This window comes from Hemibagrus wyckioides, linkage group LG13, assembly GCF_019097595.1.
Source record: "Hemibagrus wyckioides isolate EC202008001 linkage group LG13, SWU_Hwy_1.0, whole genome shotgun sequence".
Lineage (NCBI taxonomy): Eukaryota > Metazoa > Chordata > Actinopteri > Siluriformes > Bagridae > Hemibagrus > Hemibagrus wyckioides.
This window is the reverse complement of record NC_080722.1, coordinates 21586300-21607100: the sequence shown is the minus strand read 5'-3', so window position 1 is coordinate 21607100 and position 20801 is coordinate 21586300. Positions and strand designations below refer to the sequence as shown.

Here is a 20801-nt window from a genome sequence, read left to right as displayed (position 1 = left end):
TTGCAATACATTTACAACTGAGTTTAAGATCAAAGGATATTGAGACAATGGTTCAGAAATTCAGCTTTAATTTCCTGACATCGTAATCAATTTCTGACTTATCAAAGTACACTATATTGCCAAAAGTATTCGCTCACCCATCCAAATAATCAGAATCAGGTGTTCCAATCACTTCCATGCCCACAGGTGTATAAAATCAAGCACCTAGGCATGCAGACTGTTTTTACAAACATTTGTGAAAGAATGGGTCGCTCTCAGGAGCTCAGTGAATTCCAGCATGGAACTGTGATAGGATGCCACCTGTGCAACAAATCCAGTCGTGAAATTTCCTCGCTCCTAAATATTCCACAGTCCACTGTCAGCTGTATTATAAGAACGTGGAAGTGTTTGGGAATGACAGCAACTCAGCCACGAAGTGGTAGGCCACGTAAACTGACGGAGCGGGGTCAGCGGATGCTGAGGCGCATAGTGCGAAGAGGTCGCCAACTTTCTGCAGAGTCAATCACTACAGACCTCCAAACTTCATGTGGCCTTCAGATTAGCTCAAGAACAGTGCGCAGAGAGCTTCATGGAATGGGTTTCCATGGCCGAGCAGCTGCATCCAAGCCATACATCACCAAGTGCAATGCAAAGCGTCGGATGCAGTGGTGTAAAGCACGCCGCCACTGGACTCTAGAGCAGTGGAGACGCGTTCTCTGGAGTGTCGAATCGCGCTTCTCCATCTGGCAATCTGATGGACGAGTCTGGGTTTGGCGGTTGCCAGGAGAGCGGTACTTGTCTGACTGCATTGTGCCAAGTGTAAAGTTTGGTGGAGGGGGGATTATGGTGTGGGGTTGTTTTTCAGGAGCTGGGCTTGGCCCCTTAGTTCCAGTGAAAGGAACTCTGAATGCTTCAGCATACCAAGACATTTTGGACAATTCCATGCTTCCAACTTTGTGGGAACAGTTTGGAGCTGGCCCCTTCCTCTTCCAACATGACTGTGCACCAGTGCACAAAGCAAGGTCCATAAAGACATGGATGACAGAGTCTGGTGTGGATGAACTTGACTGGCCTGCATAGAGTCCTGACCTCAACCCGATAGAACACCTTTGGGATGAATTAGGGCAGAGACTGAGAGCCAGGCCTTCTCGTCCAACATCAGTGTGTGACCTCACAAATGCGCTTCTGGAAGAATGGTCAAAAATTCCCATAAACACACTCCTAAACCTTGTGGACAGCCTTCCCAGAAGAGATGAAGCTGTTATAGCTGCAAAGGGTGGACCGACGTCATATTGAACCCTATGGATTAGGAATGGGATGTCACTTAAGTTCATATGCAAGTCAAGGCAGGTGAGTGAATACTTTTGGCAATATAGTGTATGTATGATAGCTAGATGTGTTAAACAGCTTAGAACAGGGGTGTCCAATCTTATCCGCAAAGGACCTGGTGGGGGTGCCACTTTTCATTCCAGCCAGGCAGAAGCCATACTTGAGTCTATTGAAAGCCAAGATCAGTTGATTAAACATGTGGAATCAGGTGTAACTCCTCCTGCAACCACACTGGCCCTTTGTGGATAGGATTGGACACACACGGCTTAGAATATGGAATCTTTTATGGAAACCTCACTTGACTGACAAGTGTTTCTTGTTGTACATGTGTAGCCTGTAAAATCGATTCCAAAAAAATCTCCGCCCCTTGCTATAGCCTTTACTGCTTGAGATACCTACAAATAACCTGCACCTTTCAATCAAGGTAGGTAAGGTGGATCATTAAAATACAAAAGTTTGTTCAGGTACTACAGCACAAGACCATTCAGTGCTTTAAAGGTCAGTAGTATTTTACAGTCAATGCAAAATCTAACTGGGAACCAATTTTACTGCTGCACATTTTATTTTCATAAAATGTTTTTCATAAAATAAATGATTACCAAAATATTTTGTAACAGCTCTTTTGAGACCCTTGGATAACTTTTGGTCTCATTGTTCAAGTTTTCTTGGAAATACAGTCTATTATGACCTTACAACCTGGTTGTCTGGTATCTTGCAGTGAGATTCAAAGGTCAGTTGATGACCATCCTACATGTGGCAGGCAGAAATTTGAGTTATATAAAGTTTCTTTTAGTGCTTTAATCCTAGGTTCCTGGCATTAAACACTGTGTCCACCTTCCTTGATATGGTTTATGAAAGCTATATCATAGAAGATATATCACTGGCAGACTGAATGGGATGCCAGTCCATTACAGGGCACCCAATACATTCTTACCTACGGTTACCCTAGCCATTTCACATGCTGGCATGTTTATGGGACAAGAGATTCCTCATACCACCTATGCAGTAGTAGTATTTTACAGTCAATGCAAAATCTAACTGGGAGCTAATTTTACTGTTGTACATAATAAAACAGAAAGACCAGCTTACTTCTGGCTACATGTTGTCCTAATACAAGCACTTCTGTCTTGTTAGAATTAAGTAAGAGGAAGTTAATAAGCATCCAGTGTCTGATGTCCTTTACGTAGTCTTATCAAACCGGTACCTCTCATCTGACTTTGCTAGAACACTGAAACATATAAATGTTTTTCATCAGTATAAAAGTTGAAGCTAATAGCATGTTTATTAATAATTGTACTAAGAGCATATATAAGGAGAAAAGCACCGAGTCTAAAACAGTACCTTGTGGAACACAAAGCATAACCTTTGTATGCACATAAAAGTCATCCATTTTATATACAAACTTATAACAATCACTCAAATAAGACCTAATACAGGTAAGGGCTGTTCCATTAACATAAAACGCTTTTTCTAGCTGTCTAGTGTAATAGTATGTTCAATGGTGTCAAAAGCTGCACTAAGGTCAAGCTACACCAGCAAGGAAACATAATCCTGATCAGAGGCCAGTCATTTGACATTTACCACTTTCACCAGCGCTATCTCTGTGCTATGATGAAAATACACCTGACTGATACATTTCATGAATGTTATTCCTCTGGAGGTATAGCATAACTGCTGTGCTACAACCTTTTCTTGAATCTTGGAGATAAAGTATATGTTTGATAAAAAATTATTGTGGATGGTACAACACAGACAGTTTAAAGATGACTGTTGATGTTCTTTCTTGGATAGTCTAAAGACACCTCAAGTCCACACCATTGACCAGGTAATAACTTAAATTTGATGTGGAAGACTGGAAGACTAAATTCTGATGAAGCTCATAAGTTCTTATCACTTTTTGACTCTAGTACACAGTTACAGAAGAGAAATTATTCATAATCATGCTGTCACCCAGAAAAGGATTTTTTTATTGTCATCAGGTTTTTCCTTGTTACCGTCACCTCTGGCTTGCTAATTTGGGATGCATTTAAAATTTGAATTTTAATACTATGTCCAGATTTCTGTAAAGCTGCTTTCTGACCATGTTCATTGTTAAAAGCATACATGAGCATAGTTAAATGTTGGCTGTAGATGGGTTAAGCCAGCAGGATTTCTTTGCTTACTTCCTTACGAAAAAAGAGTCTATGTCAAGCCAGCATAATAGACAACTGTAAGAAGAACAATATGTTAACTATTAAGCCAACATGACACATCTTAAATAAACTAGTCTAACTTGCTCTGTTTCTTGTCAGAAACCTATGGCATAGTTTTGGTTTTGCTAAATGGCCCACAACCAGAACACCTAGAACCGGGACTTCTGGACTTCCCCCACACATGCCACATTACATTCTACCTCAGCTGACTGTCGCACATACAATAACTGCACTACTTTGCACACACAATAACCACACTCTTCCAATTCCAATCTTTGTGTGCATACTGCACCATCACTTTACTCACTTTACATATTTATTCCTGATATTTTTTCACATATATATATATATATTTTTCTATACATTATATATGTTTATACATATATATTATTTATATATTATTATATTACATTATTATTACATTGTATTATATAATAGTATATTTTATATTTTTATATTACCGTAAACTATAACTATACCCCTATATTTTTCATGTCCACACACTTTAAATTACTCTTCTTCTTTCTTCAAATGTAGGACAGTTGTAAAAAGCATTTCCCTACATGTTATACTGTGTATGATTTCATATGTGATAAATAAAATTTGAATTTGAATTGAAATACATGGACACATTTTCTAAGTATATTACTTTCTGTAACACTACTAATTATATTCATTGAAATAATTACACTCACAAGGGTAGAGCACTACATAATTATCTATAATACCTATTAATCATTATAATATTATAATCTAACCAATAAAATTTAACACTTATGATTGCAAGTATTCATTCCTGTTGCTGTGAAAATGTTAGTTCACTATGAAGAGCATCATTAGGGTATTGTCTTAAAGAAAATATTTCACTGACAAGAACAAAAATTAGACACTGTACGGGGGCAATCCTAATTCCCAAATTGCATAAATTGCAAATGTGTTTGCTCCAAAGATTATGCTAAACAGATTCAAAATGCTATTTTGTATATACACTTATGTACAGTATAACTTTCAAACATGAACATATTTATTATCTTAGTCATGCCTCATTAAACATTCACAGGATAAACAAAACAGAAAGTATTCTCCTGACTAGTGGTAGGACAAGAAAATCACCTTAGACAGCTAAGGTGTCTAAGGTGTCATTACCAATGTCTATATAAGATACCCAGTGATGCACATCTCATACAGACAGCAGCCCAGACACAATAAAAGTGCACTACAGCCTGGTAAGCTAATCTAACTTTATTTAAATAAATCTTTTGTTTACTTTTATTTAGCTACCTATTTTTAAATATGTATTTATATAGGAAAATAGCAGGAAGTACTGAAAGATGAGTACGATTAGGCTTTTGAATAGAATTCTGCTCTGAATAAGCCCAAAATTCTCAGACATTTTATTTAATCTCGTCAGTAAAAAAGTAAAAAGATGGATCACCTTTAATATTATTCCTGTTTCTGGAAAAAAATTTGGATTTAAACTGGAGTTACATATTTCATCCAGTCCTTTATATTATGCTTTTGTCATTGTGCTTTCTTCCATTTTACTAATTTATACATGAGTTAAAACTGCTTATTGTTAAAAAAAAAAAAGATTGTAAATATTGTAAATATTTATAAGTAAATACAAGTATAACTATATTTTTATATGTTTTTTTTACTACTTTATTAACTACATTATAAATAAATATATATATATATATATAGGATATCATTTGAATATAGTTCCTAAAAAATGTGAAAATTACATTTTATTAATTACATATATATATTTAAAGGCTCATTTTTTATTGCCATGCAGCCACAACAACAACAAAATCATAATTTTAACCATGGATAAAAAGTAGCATGTGCAACTTTCCTTTGAATGTACATAATCTTTATTTGATAATTTAGTACACAGTCCTCACTCAGGTCATTTTGAAAATGTTTGTGTATTTTCCTCTCTGTAAGAGAGCATATGTTTGTTAATGTATTTCGTCCTAATCCCAGATTAACTGCTTTTAATGGGGTGTCCACTGATGCTGTGTCTGGCCACCCTTCTCTTCATGAGTAAGTAGATGGAGCTTGCTGATAAAACAAAAATCAAGAATTTCCCAAAATGTTGAATATTGTTGGATTTACTTTCATTTTTTCTATTTTTAATATATTGTATTTTTTAAAATTATAAATAAATAAATAAATAAATAATCTTAAAACAAACTGTTGTCTACCTGAGCAGCCTGCAGTAATTCTTTAGAGTTGCCACAATATCTGTTCATGTCTTCTGATCCGGGTCAATGATGTTGGCACAGTCTTTCTGTAATGTAATGTCTCACACTGCGTCAAAATCAAACATAGTGTTTAGGAGACCTCAGACTCCCTGCCTTACATCTGTTCAATGGCAAACAAAGCCAAAAACCAGGGGAGGAAGAACAAGGAAAAAAACAAGGAAGAAACAGTACAAGCTTAACCAGTAAGCACTTTAAATTAGAAGCATCCATTGAAGAAAGCCCAGACTGCTTAGTACAAAGTAGCTTACAACTATTTTGCCAACCAGAGCTTTTGTCATAACAAAGGCTGAGTGTGAGTTTTTGTGTTATTCTTAAGTAGCCAGGCAAACAGATGATTTACATATGCTTATTGCTACATGGCTGTCTGTGGTTCTATGCCTCTATCTGGTAGCCAAAATAGCCTAACAATAGCCTAACACAGCCACAAGCTGTTACATAAATATGTTCAAAAGGGAAACATTTATATATTTTAAATTTATATTCTGAGTTGTGCATTGTTTAAAACACTATACAAAAAATTTTTGAATTGGATTGAATTGATTCTTTTAAAGCTAGCTAGCTACTGCTTAAAAAAAGTAAGCTCTGCTTTAAGCTCATAGTAGTAATAGTTTTTGGAGTACGCAGGGCACTGAACAGCCAATCAGAGCTCAGTCAAGTTCTAAAATTTTTAAAATCTCTCTCTCTCTCTCTCTCTCTCTCTCTATCTCTCATATGTATATTAGATGGGGTGGCAACCAGAGAAACTACTTACATGAGAACAACAGGTAAAGTCAAAGACTGTGTATGTCTAAATAAAAAAATACTGCAAAAGTTATGCAAAAAGTACTGAAACACTGAACAGTTGGACATGTGCATTCAAAAGTGTAGAGAAGGTCAAATTAAGTTCACCTGTAAAGGTTATAGTGCATTTTAGGTGCATCCTGAAATTTCACCCGAAAGCCGAATATCCTTTAATTTTTGTGAGTAGTGTGTGTGTGTGTGTGTGTGTGTATATATATATATATATATATATATATATATATATATATATATATTTCCCTTAAACACATGAGATCTGATTAGTTTTTAAATTCAACTACTGATTTGTTTCAGGTTCAGCTTTGTTTATAAACAAAGTGACTATTTATTAACATGTAAACTATTTATAAACGTGAACTATTTATAAACATGTGAACATTAAATCCACACGTTATATTGTGCTTAAAAATATGAGCTCTGATATGTTGTTAAATTCAGCTTTGTTTCAAGTGGGACCTAGAATTTTATATTACATTTGTTTGTTGCAAATATGATGGCAATAAAAAATCATAATTTATACTGTATATCATGTTTATACCACAGTGTTGTTGAACTGTTTTTCATAGTTCTTTTCATTTTCATAGATCTTGTCTCTCTCCCTCTCTCTCTCTCTCTCTCTCCACTACATTTTAAAGTAACATATGCTTTCTTCTCCACTACATTATCCCGCATCTCTCGTTACAAAACAAACAAAAGAAAAGGCAGTTGTCTTCTTATAGCACAGCAAACCGAGCTACAGAGCGCACATTATTTTGAGCAACGTGCCTTTTTGGTTTTATTTAATGCAGCGAGCGCAAACGGTTCGGTAGAGCATTCAAACTGCAGTGTCACAGCCTAAAATACTGTAGCCTACAATAGAAGAAAACCTTGACCACAAGCTGTAGAACAGAAGAAAATACTATAATTGCTCACCACACACCACAGCATTAGTTAGTAAAGATTGAAATACTGATTGTGATGAATTTGTATCCTTTTCTGTCTCTCTCTCTCTCTCATACAGATACATTTACTACATCAGAACTACCAGGTAAAATTTCACTGACAGTTTGTCTATATATAAACATATGAACAATCCATCCACTCATTATATTGTCCTTAAACATATAAGATCTGATACATTTTTAAATTTAACTACTGATTTGTTTCAGGTTCAGCCTTGTTTCCAGTGGGACCTGGAGCGACACAACTTTCCCTCAGTGATGGACAATATCAAACCATTCATCTGCTGCAACCCTTCAAGTATGCTGGAAAAACATACAGTCAGTTCTATGTAAGTACAAATACAGGAAGGTGACACTTTATATTAAATTTATTCATTTGAATATCTGATTCTTTTTTCCACACTATTTTCTTATTTTCGCATTTGAAGGTTAACAAACATTTGTCGTACTTTGTGTTTTCAACCGTCTTCATGTTAATAGATTAATAATCTGTGTCTTTTCTCTCTCAGCTGAGTATGGATGGTTATGTTGCTTTCTTCATTCCAAACATCGATGATGCACTACCAAACCGCTATCTCGGCCAAGACATCATCGCTCCACTGTGGGCTGATTTGGAAGTTCACCATAGAGGAAGATGGACCTACGAGCAGGCCACAAGCGGGTCTCTTATAGATCAGGCTAACCGAGAAATTGCTAGGATGTCCCCATATGTGCCCTTTTCTGCTTCCTGGGTTTTTGTTGCCACTTGGGAAAATGTACCCGTTGAATATTCTGAGCTCCAGGTAAGAGTCAATAAAATGGTGCAGTGTTTTGAATCCCAAGCACACAATATTAATTAAATCTTCCTTCTTTGTCAGTTGGCATCATTTCAAGTCGTCTTGGCCTCAGATGGTGGAGACCGCTCTTTTGTCCTGATGAACTATGGGACCATTCCCTACATTCCTTCTAATTACTGGCTGGTAAGTGTTTCATGGTCACATATATTTCCACTCTAACAATCTGTAATGATTTGTAAAGAAGCCATTACCTGTACATGTCAAAAATGTGTGAGGCATAACATGTAAAGTGTCTCAAAAAAACCACAAGCATAAATTTCACATGATTCATGGATTATTAACATGTAAAGTATAAGTTCATACCTTAGTAAGGGACAAGTGAATGAATGAATTTGCCAATTTTAATTGAAATTTGATCTTTTAGGCCGGCTATTGCATGGAGAACAGACATTTTGTCACCCTTCCAGTAAACTATGCCTATGAGCTGTCATCAGCTAGTAATGTTAATATCCCTGGACGTTGGGCTATTGAATTTACAGGTCATTATTCTCTTATTATTCTTTGATTTGACAATAACAAAGTCTGACTTATCCTAAATATCATGTTTATCCTACAGTCTTGTTGAATTGTGGATTCTGACTGGTTGGTAAAAGTTGATTATTTTTCACCTCTTCTTCTTTTTTCTCTCCTACAGATCCATCAAGTACAACAGCACCACCAGGTAAAAGTTCACTGAGAGTGTGTCTATTTAAAAAACATGCCAACATTATATCCACACATTCCATTGTTCTTAAATTCTACTTCTGACATTCAAAATACAACTACTGACTTCTGACTAAAATCATCTACTTTTTTTTGCTTTTTCTCTCTCTAATTCAGCTTCAACAACAACTCCAATAATAACCACAACAGGTAAATTTTAACTGACACCGTGTCTACATATATATAGAAAGCTCTTTATTAAGAACCATCTCAGCTTTGTTTCAGCCAGTGCTAGGCAGTAATGAAGTAAATGTAATTCGTTACTGTACTTAAGTATCTTTTTATTTAGTTTATTAAAATATAAAAATTATTTTGAGACATTTTACTTTCACTCCACTACATTTTTGAAGTAACTTATACTTTCTACTCCACTACATTATCCAACATCTCTCGTTACACCTTTTATTGTTGATATTTGACCAGTCACAAAGTAAAATTTCTTTTTTTTATTGTTTTTTTATGTAAAGCAAAATGAGATTACTGCACAAATACTGTAATTGCCCGTCACACACCAAAGCATTAGTTACTAAATATTGAAATTCTTATTTCAGTATTTCTCTCTCTCTCTCTCTCTCTCTCTCTCTCTCTCTCTCACTGACAGTGTGTCTAATATATAAACATGCAAACATCACATCCACCCTTCATATTGTCACCATTATATGCAATATATTGTCCTTAAACATACAGTATGAGATCTGATACGTTTTTAAATTTAACTACTGAAATTCAAAATACAACTACTGACTACTGACCAAAATCAGGTACTCACTTTCTCCTATTTCTCTCTCTATTTCAGCTCCAACAACAACTCCAATAATAACCACAACAGGTAAATTTTAACTGACACCGTGTCTACATATATATAGAAAGCTCTTTATTAAGAACCATCTCAGCTTTGTTTCAGCCAGTGCTAGGCAGTAATGAAGTAAATGTAATTCGTTACTGTACTTAAGTATCTTTTTTTTTACTTTATTAAAATATAAAAATTATTTTGAGACTTTTTACTTTCACTCCACTACATTTTGAAGTAACATATACTTTCTACTCCACTACATTATCCAACATCTCTCGTTACACCTTTTATTGTTGATATTTGACCAGTCACAAAGTAAAATTTCTTTATTTCTTTTTTTTATTGTTTTTTTATGTAAAGCAAAATGAGATTACTGCACAAATACTGTAATTGCCCGTCACACACCAAAGCATTAGTTACTAAATATTGAAATTCTGATTTCAGTATTTCTCTCTCTCTCTCTCTCTCTCTCTCTCTCTTTCTCTACTACTCACAAAAAGTTAAGGATATTTGGCTTTTGGGTGAAATTTATGGAAAATGTAAAAAGTTCACGCTACAGTGATGTTATATCATGAAAGTAGGGTATTTAAGTACAAGCATGCAATGGTGATTTCCTCATCTCAAACAATTTATTGAAACAAAAGCCAACAACAGTGGTGGGTATACCACAACAAAAAATGTCAATGTTTCAATAATTTGTCATGTGCCCTTGACCATCAATTACAGCTTGACAACGACGTCTCATGCTGTTCATGAGTCAGCTTATTGTCCGCTGAGGCATGGGATTCCACTCTTCTTGTAGGGCGGCCCTCAGGTCATTGAGGTTCTGGGGTGCAGGGTTACGAGCCTCTACACGGCGACTCAGCTGATCCCATAGGCTTTCTGTGGGATTCAGGTATGGAGAAAGTGCAGGCCACTCCATTTGAGGTACCCCAGCCTCCAGCAGCCTTCCCTAATGATGCGACCTCGATGAGCTGGAGCATTGTCGTCCATGAAGATGAAATTAGGCCTGTGTTGTTCATGCAAGGGCACAATGACTGGATTAATGATGTTATTCCGGTAGTATTGGCTTGTCACAATACCATTCACAAGATGTAGGGCAGTTCTGAATCGAGTAGACACACCTGCCCAGACTGTAACACCACCACAACAGTGGCTGATGCATAGCGCTCTCCTTGACGTCTCCAACATCATTAGTGGCCATCACTTCTACACTGTGACACTCTAAGCTCAGTGGCCACTTTCCTCTGAGAACATCCTGTTTGAAGCCTCGCAATGGCGAGGTACTGTTGATCAATTGTTAGGTGTGGTCTTGGTCTCATGATGTCAAAATGTGAACAGCATGATGAAGAGGACTGTTTAAATACCAATTCTAATTGAACCAGAAAATGTATTGGTCGATTCCTGGATCAAACACCAGTTGTGAATTTTGCCGTTAAGCACCTTGTTAGAGAACAGCAATTTACGCAAAAAGTACTGAAACACTGAACAGTTGGACATGTGCATTCAAAAGTGTAGAGAAGGTCAAATTAAGTTCACCTGTAAAGGTTATAGTGCATTTTAGGAGCATCCTGAAATTTCACCTGAAAGCCAAATATCCTTACCTTTTTGTGAGTAGTGTATATATATATATATATATTTCCCTTAAACACATGAGATCTGATTAGTTTTTAAATTCAACTACTGATTTGTTTCAGGTTCAGCTTTGTTTATAAACAAAGTGACTATTTATTAACATGTAAACTATTTATAAACGTGAACTATTTATAAACATGTGAACATTAAATCCACACGTTATATTGTGCTTAAAAATATGAGCTCTGATATGTTGTTAAATTCAGCTTTGTTTCAAGTGGGACCTAGAATTTTATATTACATTTGTTTGTTGCAAATATGATGGCAATAAAAAATCATAATTTATACTGTATATCATGTTTATACCACAGTGTTGTTGAACTGTTTTTCATAGTTCTTTTCATTTTCATAGATCTTGTCTCTCTCCCTCTCTCTCTCTCTCTCTCTCTCTCTCTCTCTCTCTCTCTCCACTACATTTTAAAGTAACATATGCTTTCTTCTCCACTACATTATCCCGCATCTCTCGTTACAAAACAAACAAAAGAAAAGGCAGTTGTCTTCTTATAGCACAGCAAACCGAGCTACAGAGCGCACATTATTTTGAGCAACGTGCCTTTTTGGTTTTATTTAATGCAGCGAGCGCAAACGGTTCGGTAGAGCATTCAAACTGCAGTGTCACAGCCTAAAATACTGTAGCCTACAATAGAAGAAAACCTTGACCACAAGCTGTAGAACAGAAGAAAATACTATAATTGCTCACCACACACCACAGCATTAGTTAGTAAAGATTGAAATACTGATTGTGATGAATTTGTATCCTTTTCTGTCTCTCTCTCTCTCTCTCTCTCTCTCTCTCTCTCTCATACAGATACATTTACTACATCAGAACTACCAGGTAAAATTTCACTGACAGTTTGTCTATATATAAACATATGAACAATCCATCCACTCATTATATTGTCCTTAAACATATAAGATCTGATACATTTTTAAATTTAACTACTGATTTGTTTCAGGTTCAGCCTTGTTTCCAGTGGGACCTGGAGCGACACAACTTTCCCTCAGTGATGGACAATATCAAACCATTCATCTGCTGCAACCCTTCAAGTATGCTGGAAAAACATACAGTCAGTTCTATGTAAGTACAAATACAGGAAGGTGACACTTTATATTAAATTTATTCATTTGAATATCTGATTCTTTTTTCCACACTATTTTCTTATTTTCGCATTTGAAGGTTAACAAACATTTGTCGTACTTTGTGTTTTCAACCGTCTTCATGTTAATAGATTAATAATCTGTGTCTTTTCTCTCTCAGCTGAGTATGGATGGTTATGTTGCTTTCTTCATTCCAAACATCGATGATGCACTACCAAACCGCTATCTCGGCCAAGACATCATCGCTCCACTGTGGGCTGATTTGGAAGTTCACCATAGAGGAAGATGGACCTACGAGCAGGCCACAAGCGGGTCTCTTATAGATCAGGCTAACCGAGAAATTGCTAGGATGTCCCCATATGTGCCCTTTTCTGCTTCCTGGGTTTTTGTTGCCACTTGGGAAAATGTACCCGTTGAATATTCTGAGCTCCAGGTAAGAGTCAATAAAATGGTGCAGTGTTTTGAATCCCAAGCACACAATATTAATTAAATCTTCCTTCTTTGTCAGTTGGCATCATTTCAAGTCGTCTTGGCCTCAGATGGTGGAGACCGCTCTTTTGTCCTGATGAACTATGGGACCATTCCCTACATTCCTTCTAATTACTGGCTGGTAAGTGTTTCATGGTCACATATATTTCCACTCTAACAATCTGTAATGATTTGTAAAGAAGCCATTACCTGTACATGTCAAAAATGTGTGAGGCATAACATGTAAAGTGTCTCAAAAAAACCACAAGCATAAATTTCACATGATTCATGGATTATTAACATGTAAAGTAGAAGTTCATACCTTAGTAAGGGACAAGTGAATGAATGAATTTGCCAATTTTAATTGAAATTTGATCTTTTAGGCCGGCTATTGCATGGAGAACAGACATTTTGTCACCCTTCCAGTAAACTATGCCTATGAGCTGTCATCAGCTAGTAATGTTAATATCCCTGGACGTTGGGCTATTGAATTTACAGGTCATTATTCTCTTATTATTCTTTGATTTGACAATAACAAAGTCTGACTTATCCTAAATATCATGTTTATCCTACAGTCTTGTTGAATTGTGGATTCTGACTGGTTGGTAAAAGTTGATTATTTTTCACCTCTTCTTCTTTTTTCTCTCCTACAGATCCATCAAGTACAACAGCACCACCAGGTAAAAGTTCACTGAGAGTGTGTCTATTTAAAAAACATGCCAACATTATATCCACACATTCCATTGTTCTTAAATTCTACTTCTGACATTCAAAATACAACTTCTGACTTCTGACTAAAGTCATCTACTTTTTTTTGCTTTTTCTCTCTCTAATTCAGCTTCAACAACAACTCCAATAATAACCACAACAGGTAAATTTTAACTGACACCGTGTCTACATATATATAGAAAGCTCTTTATTAAGAACCATCTCAGCTTTGTTTCAGCCAGTGCTAGGCAGTAATGAATTAAATGTAATTCGTTACTGTACTTAAGTATCTTTTTATTTAGTTTATTAAAATATAAAAATTATTTTGAGACATTTTACTTTCACTCCACTACATTTTTGAAGTAACTTATACTTTCTACTCCACTACATTATCCAACATCTCTCGTTACACCTTTTATTGTTGATATTTGACCAGTCACAAAGTAAAATTTCTTTTTTTTATTGTTTTTTTATGTAAAGCAAAATGAGATTACTGCACAAATACTGTAATTGCCCGTCACACACCAAAGCATTAGTTACTAAATATTGAAATTCTTATTTCAGTATTTCTCTCTCTCTCTCTCTCTCTCTCTCTCTCACTGACAGTGTGTCTAATATATAAACATGCAAACATCACATCCACCCTTCATATTGTCACCATTATATGCAATATATTGTCCTTAAACATACAGTATGAGATCTGATTCGTTTTTAAATTGAACTACTGAAATTCAAAATACAACTACTGACTACTGACCAAAATCAGGTACTCACTTTCTCCTATTTCTCTCTCTATTTCAGCTCCAAAAACAACTCCAATAATAACCACAACAGGTAAATTTTAACTGACACCGTGTCTACATATATATAGAAAGCTCTTTATTAAGAACCATCTCAGCTTTGTTTCAGCCAGTGCTAGGCAGTAATGAAGTAAATGTAATTCGTTACTGTACTTAAGTATCTTTTTTTTTACTTTATTAAAATATAAAAATTATTTTGAGACTTTTTACTTTCACTCCACTACATTTTGAAGTAACATATACTTTCTACTCCACTACATTATCCAACATCTCTCGTTACACCTTTTATTGTTGATATTTGACCAGTCACAAAGTAAAATTTCTTTATTTCTTTTTTTTATTGTTTTTTTATGTAAAGCAAAATGAGATTACTGCACAAATACTGTAATTGCCCGTCACACACCAAAGCATTAGTTACTAAATATTGAAATTCTGATTTCAGTATTTCTCTCTCTCTCTCTCTCTCTCTCTCTTTCTCTACTACTCACAAAAAGTTAAGGATATTTGGCTTTTGGGTGAAATTTATGGAAAATGTAAAACGTTCACGCTACAGTGATGTTATATCATGAAAGTAGGGTATTTAAGTACAAGCATGCAATGGTGATTTCCTCATCTCAAACAATTTATTGAAACAAAAGCCAACAACAGTGGTGGGTATACCACAACAAAAAATGTCAATGTTTCAATAATTTGTCATGTGCCCTTGACCATCAATTACAGCTTGACAACGACGTCTCATGCTGTTCATGAGTCAGCTTATTGTCCGCTGAGGCATGGGATTCCACTCTTCTTGTAGGGCAGCCCTCAGGTCATTGAGGTTCTGGGGTGCAGGGTTACGAGCCTCTACACGGCGACTCAGCTGATCCCATAGGCTTTCTGTGGGATTCAGGTATGGAGAAAGTGCAGGCCACTCCATTTGAGGTACCCCAGCCTCCAGCAGCCTTCCCTAATGATGCGACCTCGATGAGCTGGAGCATTGTCGTCCATGAAGATGAAATTAGGCCTGTGTTGTTCATGCAAGGGCACAATGACTGGATTAATGATGTTATTCAGGTAGTATTGGCTTGTCACAATACCATTCACAAGATGTAGGGCAGTTCTGAATCGAGTAGACACACCTGCCCAGACTGTAACACCACCACAACAGTGGCTGATGCATAGCGCTCTCCTTGACGTCTCCAACATCATTAGTGGCCATCACTTCTACACTGTGACACTCTAAGCTCAGTGGCCACTTTCCTCTGAGAACATCCTGTTTGAAGCCTCGCAATGGCGAGGTACTGTTGATCAATTGTTAGGTGTGGTCTTGGTCTCATGATGTCAAAATGTGAACAGCATGATGAAGAGGACTGTTTAAATACCAATTCTAATTGAACCAGAAAATTTATTGGTCGATTCCTGGATCAAACACCAGTTGTGAATTTTGCCGTTAAGCACCTTGTTAGAGAACAGCAATTTACGCAAAAAGTACTGAAACACTGAACAGTTGGACATGTGCATTCAAAAGTGTAGAGAAGGTCAAATTAAGTTCACCTGTAAAGGTTATAGTGCATTTTAGGAGCATCCTGAAATTTCACCTGAAAGCCAAATATCCTTACCTTTTTGTGAGTAGTGTATATATATATATATATATTTCCCTTAAACACATGAGATCTGATTAGTTTTTAAATTCAACTACTGATTTGTTTCAGGTTCAGCTTTGTTTATAAACAAAGTGACTATTTATTAACATGTAAACTATTTATAAACGTGAACTATTTATAAACATGTGAACATTAAATCCACACGTTATATTGTGCTTAAAAATATGAGCTCTGATATGTTGTTAAATTCAGCTTTGTTTCAAGTGGGACCTAGAATTTTATATTACATTTGTTTGTTGCAAATATGATGGCAATAAAAAATCATAATTTATACTGTATATCATGTTTATACCACAGTGTTGTTGAACTGTTTTTCATAGTTCTTTTCATTTTCATAGATCTTGTCTCTCTCCCTCTCTCTCTCTCTCTCTCTCTCCACTACATTTTAAAGTAACATATGCTTTCTTCTCCACTACATTATCCCGCATCTCTCGTTACAAAACAAACAAAAGAAAAGGCAGTTGTCTTCTTATAGCACAGCAAACCGAGCTACAGAGCGCACATTATTTTGAGCAACGTGCCTTTTTGGTTTTATTTAATGCAGCGAGCGCAAACGGTTCGGTAGAGCATTCAAACTGCAGTGTCACAGCCTAAAATACTGTAGCCTACAATAGAAGAAAACCTTGACCACAAGCTGTAGAACAGAAGAAAATACTATAATTGCTCACCACACACCACAGCATTAGTTAGTAAAGATTGAAATACTGATTGTGATGAATTTGTATCCTTTTCTGTCTCTCTCTCTCTCTCTCTCTCTCTCTCTCATACAGATACATTTACTACATCAGAACTACCAGGTAAAATTTCACTGACAGTTTGTCTATATATAAACATATGAACAATCCATCCACTCATTATATTGTCCTTAAACATATAAGATCTGATACATTTTTAAATTTAACTACTGATTTGTTTCAGGTTCAGCCTTGTTTCCAGTGGGACCTGGAGCGACACAACTTTCCCTCAGTGATGGACAATATCAAACCATTCATCTGCTGCAACCCTTCAAGTATGCTGGAAAAACATACAGTCAGTTCTATGTAAGTACAAATACAGGAAGGTGACACTTTATATTAAATTTATTCATTTGAATATCTGATTCTTTTTTCCACACTATTTTCTTATTTTCGCATTTGAAGGTTAACAAACATTTGTCGTACTTTGTGTTTTCAACCGTCTTCATGTTAATAGATTAATAATCTGTGTCTTTTCTCTCTCAGCTGAGTATGGATGGTTATGTTGCTTTCTTCATTCCAAACATCGATGATGCACTACCAAACCGCTATCTCGGCCAAGACATCATCGCTCCACTGTGGGCTGATTTGGAAGTTCACCATAGAGGAAGATGGACCTACGAGCAGGCCACAAGCGGGTCTCTTATAGATCAGGCTAACCGAGAAATTGCTAGGATGTCCCCATATGTGCCCTTTTCTGCTTCCTGGGTTTTTGTTGCCACTTGGGAAAATGTACCCGTTGAATATTCTGAGCTCCAGGTAAGAGTCAATAAAATGGTGCAGTGTTTTGAATCCCAAGCACACAATATTAATTAAATCTTCCTTCTTTGTCAGTTGGCATCATTTCAAGTCGTCTTGGCCTCAGATGGTGGAGACCGCTCTTTTGTCCTGATGAACTATGGGACCATTCCCTACATTCCTTCTAATTACTGGCTGGTAAGTGTTTCATGGTCACATATATTTCCACTCTAACAATCTGTAATGATTGTAAAGAAGCCATTACCTGTACATGTCAAAACTGTGTGAGGCATAACATGTAAAGTGTCTCAAAAAAACCACAAGCATAAATTTCACATGATTCATGGATTATTAACATGTAAAGTATAAGTTCATACCTTAGTAAGGGACAAGTGAATGAATGAATTTGCCAATTTTAATTGAAATTTGATCTTTTAGGCCGGCTATTGCATGGAGAACAGACATTTTGTCACCCTTCCAGTAAACTATGCCTATGAGCTGTCATCAGCTAGTAATGTTAATATCCCTGGACGTTGGGCTATTGAATTTACAGGTCATTATTCTCTTATTATTCTTTGATTTGACAATAACAAAGTCTGACTTATCCTAAATATCATGTTTATCCTACAGTCTTGTTGAATTGTGGATTCTGACTGGTTGGTAAAAGTTGATTATTTTTCACCTTTTCTTCTTTTTTCTCTCCTACAGATCCATCAAGTACAACAGCACCACCAGGTAAAAGTTCACTGAGAGTGTGTCTATTTAAAAAACATGCCAACATTATATCCACACATTCCATTGTTCTTAAATTCTACTTCTGAAATTCAAAATACAACTACTGACTTCTGACTAAAATCATCTACTTTTTTTGCTTTTTCTCTCTTTAATTCAGCTTCAACAACAACTCCAATAATAACCACAACAGGTAGAGTTTAACTGGCACGGTGTCAATATGTTGTTGTATATACAGTATATATAAATGTGTGAACATTTAGTGCTAAGAACCATTTCAGCTTTGTTTCAGCTGTCCTGAACTGAAAATGAACTGTCCAAATAGTGTTTAGAATACTAGATTTATTTATCTGTTTTTGTTTGTTAATTTGTCTGTTGTTTTTTTGCTTAATTTTGTAGTGCTATAACAATATCTGCAATCAGTAGGTTTTAGATTATCCTGACTATGTATTTCATATATTTATGACAATACCATTACACAAACACCAATAAGTATACTGTATTTTATACTTTATTTTAGAGTTAGTAGAGAAATAAATTTGCAAAAAAAAAATTGTAAGCTGTGTGTCAAAGAGTAAGCCAATTCATAATTATAATCAATTATAATCAGTTATCAAGTTACTTTCAGCATGTTTCCAGAGCTTACTGTTGCCATGGAAACTGTAGGACAGATTATGCTATATATGAGTCCCCAACTAACTGACATGACAATCCACCAACAGCCCATAAATCCCACCCGAAACAACCCAGGGAAAAATAATCCATGCTGTTATTTGTATTTTTCACAGGTAAACTATAGAATTGAGTAAGAAAGCTTGGTTGACAGTTTTATATTATGAATATCAGGTTCACCCCACTGTGATAATATAATTTTGATGAGATTATGTCTTTCTGCTTGTCTGTCTTTGTAGCACCCTGTCAGATCTTGAACTGTGCTTGGGATGAAGTCTGTAGGCAAATAAATGGAGTTTATGGCTGTGCCTGTAGGTACATTACAACGAGCAGCCCGAATATTTATGGTACATTTCTCATTATACTATTGTTTGTTCCCATAAGTAGTACATGCTAATGGAAAATCTTAGGTACAATGTTATGCATGAAGTGTGAAGACAAAACCACCTTCATTAACTGTTAAAATAACCCAATAAGTCATCCACCTTTGGCAAGCTTTAGAGATGTAGAAGAATATTTAATTAAAAGACATTCAATTAAAAACACATCCAACAATATTTAACAAAATAAAAATATGAATAGCATTCACTTGCTGCTTTCAAATATAACAGTGAATCCTGATTTAGAAACCAATACAGGAAATTAACCAGTGTTACAGTTATTATTAATATTTTCACTTGATCCATTTCTATTCATGCATTACTCTGTAAAATATTTCAACATTTTCCTGACTTTTCTCTTTATTTTTACTCTCAGGCGCCATTGAAACATGCTCAGGTAGTAATGGATCACTGTCTCTGTCTCAGTGTCAGCTCTTTGAGGCTGGATATTCTGTGGAAGTTCTCCATCTTAATGACCCAAGCTGCAAAGGAGAGATCCAAAATAACAGGCTGATCTTCAAATTTGACAGTGATGCTAACACGTGTGGCACAACTCTGGAGGTAAAAACAACATTGACACTATTATATTTATTGCTCTACACCTTACAATACTGTGTATTTAGTGGTGAGAACAGAAACTGTGCCACATTTTGGGATTATTTTCTAAGAGTGTCAGTATAAAGCTTTTAAAATGTGATTTCGTTCAAAATTGTTTCTTCAGAATAATGCCACACACATCATCTTCAAGAACAGTGTTGGGTCACCTAACACGACAGGTATAATCAGTCGTACTGGTGGGATCAACATCACCTTTTCTTGTGTGTATCCAATCATCCAGAGCATCTCCATGCCCACGGACATGGAAGTGATAGGAGGGTATAAATCTAGCTACAGTGTCACAACTTAAGCAGACATACCGTAAATTTTAACTAAACAGCTAATTTTGTCTGTTTTACATCTGACTTTTTATTTACAACTAAATAATTTCTAATAATTAAACCATGTTATACTATATGTATGAAACATTTTTGACTATATTATTATTATTATTATTATTATTATTATTATTATTTAGATGTTAAATACATTTAAATCTATTCACAGTGTAATCAGCAAGCAACTGTCCACTGAGGGCACATACCAGATCCACATGAAACCGTATACCGATGCTACATTCTTGGTTCCATACTCTGGCAATGTGACCCTAGAAGTGAACCATGAGATGTATATAGCGGTGGAAGTGGATCAGTTTGACAGCACTCAGATCGCTCTTGTGCTGGACAACTGCTGGGCCACACCAGTCAACCAGACTGACTATTCTGTCCGCTGGGACCTGATCATTAAGGAGTAGGT

The 20801-nt window shown here is 35.8% G+C and overlaps 1 protein-coding gene across 5 annotated transcripts in view; it reads left to right on the top strand.

The window, feature by feature from the left end:
* Positions 1-20801, top strand: part of LOC131363797 (uncharacterized) — a 52633-nt gene that overhangs the window by 31247 nt on the left and 585 nt on the right. For 2 of the 5 annotated variants that reach the window (XM_058406663.1, XM_058406664.1), the window contains exons 3-31: positions 5490-5549; positions 6493-6534; positions 7569-7595; positions 7717-7838; positions 8019-8291; positions 8367-8468; positions 8710-8824; positions 8980-9006; positions 9165-9197; positions 9844-9876; positions 12284-12310; positions 12432-12553; positions 12734-13006; positions 13082-13183; positions 13425-13539; positions 13695-13721; positions 13880-13912; positions 14551-14583; positions 16963-16989; positions 17111-17232; positions 17413-17685; positions 17761-17862; positions 18103-18217; positions 18373-18399; positions 18557-18589; positions 19308-19415; positions 19825-20009; positions 20170-20324; positions 20553-20795. In XM_058406663.1, the coding sequence (XP_058262646.1) occupies positions 5504-5549; positions 6493-6534; positions 7569-7595; positions 7717-7838; positions 8019-8291; positions 8367-8468; positions 8710-8824; positions 8980-9006; positions 9165-9197; positions 9844-9876; positions 12284-12310; positions 12432-12553; positions 12734-13006; positions 13082-13183; positions 13425-13539; positions 13695-13721; positions 13880-13912; positions 14551-14583; positions 16963-16989; positions 17111-17232; positions 17413-17685; positions 17761-17862; positions 18103-18217; positions 18373-18399; positions 18557-18589; positions 19308-19415; positions 19825-20009; positions 20170-20324; positions 20553-20795 (2942 nt within the window). In that variant the 5' untranslated portion in view covers positions 5490-5503. Of the gene's footprint in view, positions 1-4556; positions 4727-5489; positions 5550-6492; positions 6535-7568; positions 7596-7716; positions 7839-8018; positions 8292-8366; positions 8469-8709; positions 8825-8979; positions 9007-9164; positions 9198-9843; positions 9877-12283; positions 12311-12431; positions 12554-12733; positions 13007-13081; positions 13184-13424; positions 13540-13694; positions 13722-13879; positions 13913-14550; positions 14584-16962; positions 16990-17110; positions 17233-17412; positions 17686-17760; positions 17863-18102; positions 18218-18372; positions 18400-18556; positions 18590-19307; positions 19416-19824; positions 20010-20169; positions 20325-20552; positions 20796-20801 lie in introns of those variants that run through there. The other 3 variants (XM_058406665.1, XM_058406666.1, XM_058406667.1) reach the window with 3 other exon arrangements.